Source organism: Schistosoma mansoni, chromosome 1 (assembly GCF_000237925.1).
Source record: "Schistosoma mansoni strain Puerto Rico chromosome 1, complete genome".
NCBI lineage: Eukaryota > Metazoa > Platyhelminthes > Trematoda > Strigeidida > Schistosomatidae > Schistosoma > Schistosoma mansoni.
In genome coordinates, this window is record NC_031495.1 from 55,751,330 (window position 1) to 55,758,496 (window position 7,167).

Genomic DNA, 7,167 nt, shown 5'->3' on the forward strand with positions numbered 1-7,167 from the left:
TTTCCATCTCTTCCAGAGTTTCGCCATCAAGTGTGATTGGGTTGGTGTTCTCCGTGTTGTATTTGAGAATCTTGCTTTTTCCTTTGTGAATGTGGAGGCCTATCGATGCGGAGGCTGCTGCTACATTTGCTGTCTTCATCTGCATTTGTTCGTGTGTATGAGAGAGGAGGGCTAGGTCATCTGCGAAGTCCAAATCATCTAATTGATTCTGAGCTGTCCATTGTATTCCGTATTTCCTTTCAGATGTCGAAGTCTTCATAATCCAGTCAATCACTAGAAGGAAGAGGAATGGGGAGAGTAGACAGCCTTGTCTGACTCCGGTCCTTACTGGAAATGCATCTGTCAGCTGTCCTCCATGCATGACTTTGCACTGTAGTCCATCGTATGAGTTTTGGATAATGTTGACAATTTTTTCAGGAACTCCATAGTGTCGAAGAAGTTTCTATAATGTTCTCCTATCCACGCTGTCAAACTCCTTCTCATAGACAATGAAGTTGACATATAGTGATTATAATCTAATAGATTCTCTTAAATCTAGTAATCAAAATTGTCCATGTAATTACTTTCTTAAAATAATCTATAGTTTTTCAAAGCACATATATATTTCATCCATATTATCTGATTTGAACTTTCTAATATTCAACTTTTATAAAATTTAATTTTCTCTTTTATTATAATAAAATTTTTATGGCTTCATGATTATTATTGACTGTTGTTGTTGTTGGGTTTTGTTTAAAGGTAAGAGCGATTTAACCAGGTTAAATCAATTAGCTTACTGATAATAAATATGGCTATATCAATGGATAATTTGAAACTGACTTTATAAAAGCAACACTAGTTCATATAAGGCTGGGAAGAAATAGATCTGTTTGATATCTATAAATCATGATCCTAATAGATATTGAAATTTTCTTATATATAACTATTATGGATACATATAATTATCGCATATAGAGCAAGGAATCATTTGTCATCCTTTGTTTTCTTTCAGTATTTATTAACGTCGTAAAGTGACGCTTACTTAAAAGTTCACGTCTTTTAATATTTACATTATCGATATTGTTATATCCCGTGGAGATTTATGAATGGTAAATTTGAGAACTGTTTATAAACCAATAAGATATGTATATTTCCTATTATATAATTGTTAAGTAACTGAAGTATCCATATTCGTGTTCCTCTTACTATAAGCTTCATTTTGACCCATAGACTATTATTATACGATTTACCATTCCTGAGTTATACCCAGTCTTTTGATTACTGTTCCTCTATTCACAGCCCCATTTGGCTAAATCTTGTACAAATGTTATTTTCTATTTTATGGTACGATGTAGTCGGTTTGTCTGGTATATAAACCCAGTATGTTTGAGAATAATGATTCATATTGCGGCACGCACTCAGGCAATCGATATAACAGATGTAATCATACCGCTTGAATATCATGAAAAGATGTTTACCATGGGGTCTATAAATTGGTTACTCTACTGTTCTCTGTGACTATAAGGAACTGAAGAGAAACCTTTAACCAACATGTATTGACATTATTCAGTCTCAATTGTTATTCTAGTTTTATTTAGGCTTGATGATAGTTTGTAATCCTTTTTATCATCGAAAATTGACAATGTAACCATTCAGTACTCCATGAATTTCAAAGATCCTACTTTGAATATCGATTACTTTTTGAACATTCATTAGTTCATTCTGTTTTTTTATAGTAACCTTTCGATTGGATAGTTATACATATTCATGTATATTCAGCTGTTTTCTAATTGGGTCAAATAAGAAAATTCAAAATTTTAGATTCTGTCAACCCACGATTATATGAACTCAATGAGCTACACTAATAGTACTTTTCTTTAAACTCCAAAAAGATTAAATCACCTTACCATTTTAATCCTAAATGCCTGACTGAAACTCTACAATCAGTAAAAAGTGAGTTCAAGAGATACAACAATGCCGATTTTATTAGTTTCATTAGCTTAAGAATCAGTGTCATTGTAACCGGAGAATGGTATAGTCGTATGTTGCTTTACTTGTTACAAACATTCTTTTTACTGAGAAAATTTGTTACTTGTATGACTACCTTAAAAATACAGCAACATTTACAGTTTGTAAAAACATTACCTAAACGAATTACTTCTTCGATGCACATTTGATGAGTGGATTAGATTTAATGATGAATTTTATAGACAGATTGATAGAGAAGTGATCACTAGCTGATCATCTGATAACCACTATGGACCAAAAAATAGGAACATTTCATCCACACGAGGTATTTTCCATGATGCTTTTATAGTTTGTGACGTCTCTATCTCACTAAACAACATTCCACAATAATTTAATTGGTGCTATCGACCAACACTAGAATCGGAAAGGAAATCGGAATTTCTTTTTTCAATGTTCTAGTAAAATAACACCAGAAAAGTTTTTTGCAAAGATTGATGTATGGAAAGCTAACGTGGTACGGGCTGCACATAAAATCAGAAGAGAAAGTTGATTAACTCCCTATTTTTGTTGGAGAGACGAATTCACACCGATGACAAATGATAGCGAATAGAACAAACTCAGGCAGATACACACAAATAATAACTATTTTCTCAAGTTCATTGACCCAAACTAAAAGACATCTAGCAGAGTGAAAGATAACATAAAACACTACAAAAAATCCTATTTATGAAAACTGAGTTTGAAAGCGTTTATAGTGAAGAAATAATGAGAAACAACATTCTTAAGTCACTGAAAAGAATTTTATTCTGTTGAACTCCAAATTATAACCTCTAATGGGCCTTTATTTCGCGGATATAATGAAGACAAACTCACTATTTGAGTCAGATAAGTGTGTATGTATACATATACTTGCTCTTAAGGTATAGGTTATATCGATCATACATAAAATATTTTTCTTAAAATTTCTGACTGTCAACTAAACTAATTACTAAGTTGGTAAGCTTCATGTCCCATCAGAATCCTTTCAAAAATTATCTATACTGCCAAACGGATTATCACAGAATGGGTACAAATTAAAACTTATGTACAGGAAATGATTTAGTAATACACAAGTGGAAATACACTTATAACTTCTCAATAAAACAAATGTATTGTTTAATTAAAATAGAGAAAACAGTTCAGTGATAAAATACCATAATCTCAATCAATTAACCAAGTATTAATTACACATGTTAACTCACGTGGAGTGTAAGCCGCCCACAACAATTATCTGTCAAAGTATTTCATGGACAATCCTTTCCAGTTGTTTAAAGTTGCTATTCATTCTTTTGTTATCTCCTTCCACTTCACGATGCAATATGTTCCTTGGTCATCCTTTTCCCCTCAAAATTCAAAATAAGAATTGGTTCATGATGCAGTCTGGTGATTTTCGCAATGTATGTCTAATCCAACTCCAACGTCGTTTTATAACTTACTCCTCAGCTGGAAGCTGATTTGTTCCCTCCAATAGTAGACTGTTGCTGATGGTATCCAGTTGACCGACATTGATTATCCTGAGTAGACAACTGTTTATAAATACTTGCACATTTTGATTACGGTTGTGGTAGTTCTCCACGTTTCAGATGCATACAGTAGGACTGTCCTGACATTCATATCGAAGATTCTGACTCAGATGTTGTCTGACGGTCATTTTGAACCACATATGTTCTTGGCTGGCGGTAATGCTTCACTTGCTACTCTTTCCAGTCCTTGCCTTTACCTCAGCATCAGAAAAGCCTCGTTCATCGATGATGCTAATCAGATACATGAAGTTCTCCACATCTTCTAGAGTTTCTCCATCAAGCGTGATTGGCTTGGTTTTCTCCGTGTTGTATTTGAGGATCTTACTTTTTCCCTTATATATGTTAGGGCCTACTGAAGCAGAGGCTGTTGCTAGATTGTTTGTCTTGACCTGAATTTTCTGATGTGTATGGTATAGAAGAGCAAGGTCATTTGAGAAGTCCAAATTGTTCAACTGCATCCAAGCTGCCCATTGTATTCCGTGCTTACCTTGTTATGTGAAGGTCTTCATCATCCAATCGATCACCAGAAAAGAGAGAGGGCAACATTAAGTGACTTTGTCTGACACAGGTCTTTACTCAGAATAAGTCTGTCAGGTGTCCTCCAGTGTAGTTCGTCGTACGAATTCCGTATGATAGTGACGATTTTCTCAGTTACTCACAAATATTGAAATAAATCTAATATCACATTATTCACGACTCAATTACAAGCATTTTCTTTAGGTCCAAAATTCTGTGGTACTTTCACAAATGTCAATTAGCTTAGCACAAAAATTCAGTCTGAATGTCTGATCTATTATACAGAAGACTTTACGGCTGTATCCAACAAAGAACTTGAACTTGAGGCAACCATCGTAAGTTGTTGTAATCAACACACTAATACAAGGTCAACAACTAAACGACTATTAAAGAACACATATCCCAACTATTGGATTTATTGAGAAACGAAGATATAGTGTTAAGTTGTTCAGATAAAGAAGTTGGCTTTGTTATCATGAATCAAAAGGACTACACTTCAAAAGTACCATCTATTCTTTCTAATACTAAAAAATTCCAAAACGATACTACAGATCTAAATGAGCAGAAACTAACTAAAATTCTTAAGGAAATGAAAGACTTCGACCGACTAGATCCATTGTCCCACTACTATATGGACTCTCTAAAGTACTGTAAGGCCAAAGAAATGTCACTCAGCCCCAGCCAAACCACCCGACATTGAGTATCGAACACTTCACAAATCCACGTCAAAGTCGAGGTCAACTAACGCGCATCAGCTAACCGCATGCCATGCACTGGCCTGTGCAGCTGTGGTCGCGCTGTAGTGAACGAGGACACACGTAAGAACAAACCAATGTATCTAACTATAAAATTACAGAATTTCTTAGTAAAATCTGAGAACCATACAGTAAACACTACACTTGCAAAATGTCCATTAATTGTCGCAGACTCTATTGTTCCTTCGTTCCCATACTAATCACTCTCTCTTCTCTCCAATAATCTCAACCTTCTGCCACCAGGCATCCCACATTAGTAGTACACACCATAGCATTCTGTTTCTTGAACATGCTCTTGCTGACATTATTTCTGTAATAACGTCGTCTGTGTTTTACGGTCATCAAAGTAGCCCTAGTACCTGGACACGACGAAAGGGTAATCCACAATAGGTGTTAACTGTGATGTGGGACTGACGTTAGCTAGTAAGCCACACCATACCCGCCTAACTCGAGTAGGCCCTCAAACAATCTATATAGATCATCTACATTACATAAGAATTCCGCCTCTTCGTACTATTCTACATATGAATTACTCTCCATATCCTACCATAGCCAAATGACTAGCTGAAATTCTACGACCAGTCAGAAAACAACTCAATAGATATACAACTACGTATTCGTTAGATTTTTCTGATTCACTATCAAGCACCAATATGACTGGAATGAAAATGACCCCATTAAATATTGCCTCTCCTCTTACAAATGTACCTCTGACGGAAACAATCCCCCTACTGTGTAATTCAATCGAAAACAACAAACTCGATGTCGGTATTCCAACACACTATTTGAAAGAACATCTTCGATGGACTTTGAATGTCCAATTTAAATTTAACAGTGAGTTCTATAGACAAACTGACGGTGTAGTGATGGGGTTTGTGATATTTCTATTGTATGTTTGTGGAATAGCTGTGATTAGTTCGATTGCTTTTTTTCCGGAACGATATTTAAGTTATCATTTTTTAATTATGACGGGTAAGGAACACAATTATGACACTATCATTGGCAATGATATATATTCTTAGATATACGATGAATAAACTTTGATATTAATGATAGTAATTATAACAATAATAATAATGGTTAAAATGAACCAAAAACTAATATGGGATAAATCTAAAGTTCCAGGAAGAATCATGAAAGTAAGAAAAGAAAACAAACCAGAAAGAGAAAGAGAAAAGAGAATAGCTCAGTCAATTTACAACTGTATTAAAAATCAAAAGCAAAGGAACATATATATTAAACTTCATATAACATATATGAGTGAATAATTACAATAATGAAATGCCAACCTATTGATATATAAATATGAATTGAATAAAACAGAGAACACGGAATAAGTTCATGGAGAATTCATTTATACGAGAGAAAAGAAAATGATATTTATCTATAGGAAAAAAAGACCACTGACATGTGTACATACACTTTGTTGACTAATGTAAGATATGAAACCATTAATAATAATAATAACGATACAACGTGATAACATTATCATTATCAACGTTGATTTACTGAAAGTCGATACAATGAAGCTTGTAAGTACGCATGATAATTTGAAAGATTACCAAGATTCATGTGAAAGGGAACTAGTAAAACACATTGAAGTGTAACCGACCTTTTACGATGATAATAATAATAATATTCGTAAATGAAGCTAATATGAATGAAGACAACAATGAATGAACACCATCATTCTTCAAGAAATGAATACCGGCGATGTTTGTATGTTATAAAGTGTAAAGATATAAATATTTTGAAGAAATGCTAAATAATTAACTAAAAGATCATTAAAAATACAAAATAATAGTAAAAGTATGAATTTGTGAAAAATGATCTTTATATAGTCTATTTATCATATTGAATAAAAACACAATTATACAGATGAATATACATGACATAGTGAAAAAATATATGACACGGAGTAGGGTAGAGGAAAATAAATACATAGATAAAAATAATGGAAGTATACCTAAAAAATTTATATATATATATATATAGGGGTGTGTATAATGTCCACTGGTTCTTTATTGAGTTTTCATACTCGTTTCATTTTCATCATACTAGATGGATAAAAACGGTAACAAAAAAGAATAACATTTTCACATTTTATTTTACTAGTGAATGATAAAACAATGTGAGTATATTCGAGAGAAAAAAAAAGACTTTTCTAAAACAAGCATAATTTATTATCCACTACTATCAAAACATAATTAGTATGTCATCATATATACATAATTTAGAAAAAGGAACGAATCGAGCGAAGAAATTTCTTTTCAATTAGTTTTTCATCATGGCTCTACACTAATATATATATGATTTACAATAATTAAATAACACTCATGGAGGTTATTGCATATTGTGAACACAAGCTGGTTATAGTGACATTTTCC

The 7,167-nt window shown here is 33.2% G+C and overlaps 1 protein-coding gene across 1 annotated transcript in view; it reads right to left on the minus strand.

Annotated features, from left to right (window-relative positions):
- Positions 1–6,607: 6,607 nt before the first annotated feature.
- Positions 6,608–7,167, minus strand: part of Smp_161430 (putative monocarboxylate transporter) — a gene marked incomplete at its 5' end in the record, with an annotated part of 39,669 nt that continues 39,109 nt past the window's right edge. The window contains one exon of the mRNA XM_018794926.1: positions 6,608–6,837. Within this exon, the coding sequence (XP_018649290.1) occupies positions 6,802–6,837 (36 nt within the window). The 3' untranslated portion in view covers positions 6,608–6,801. The remainder of the gene's footprint in view (positions 6,838–7,167) is intronic.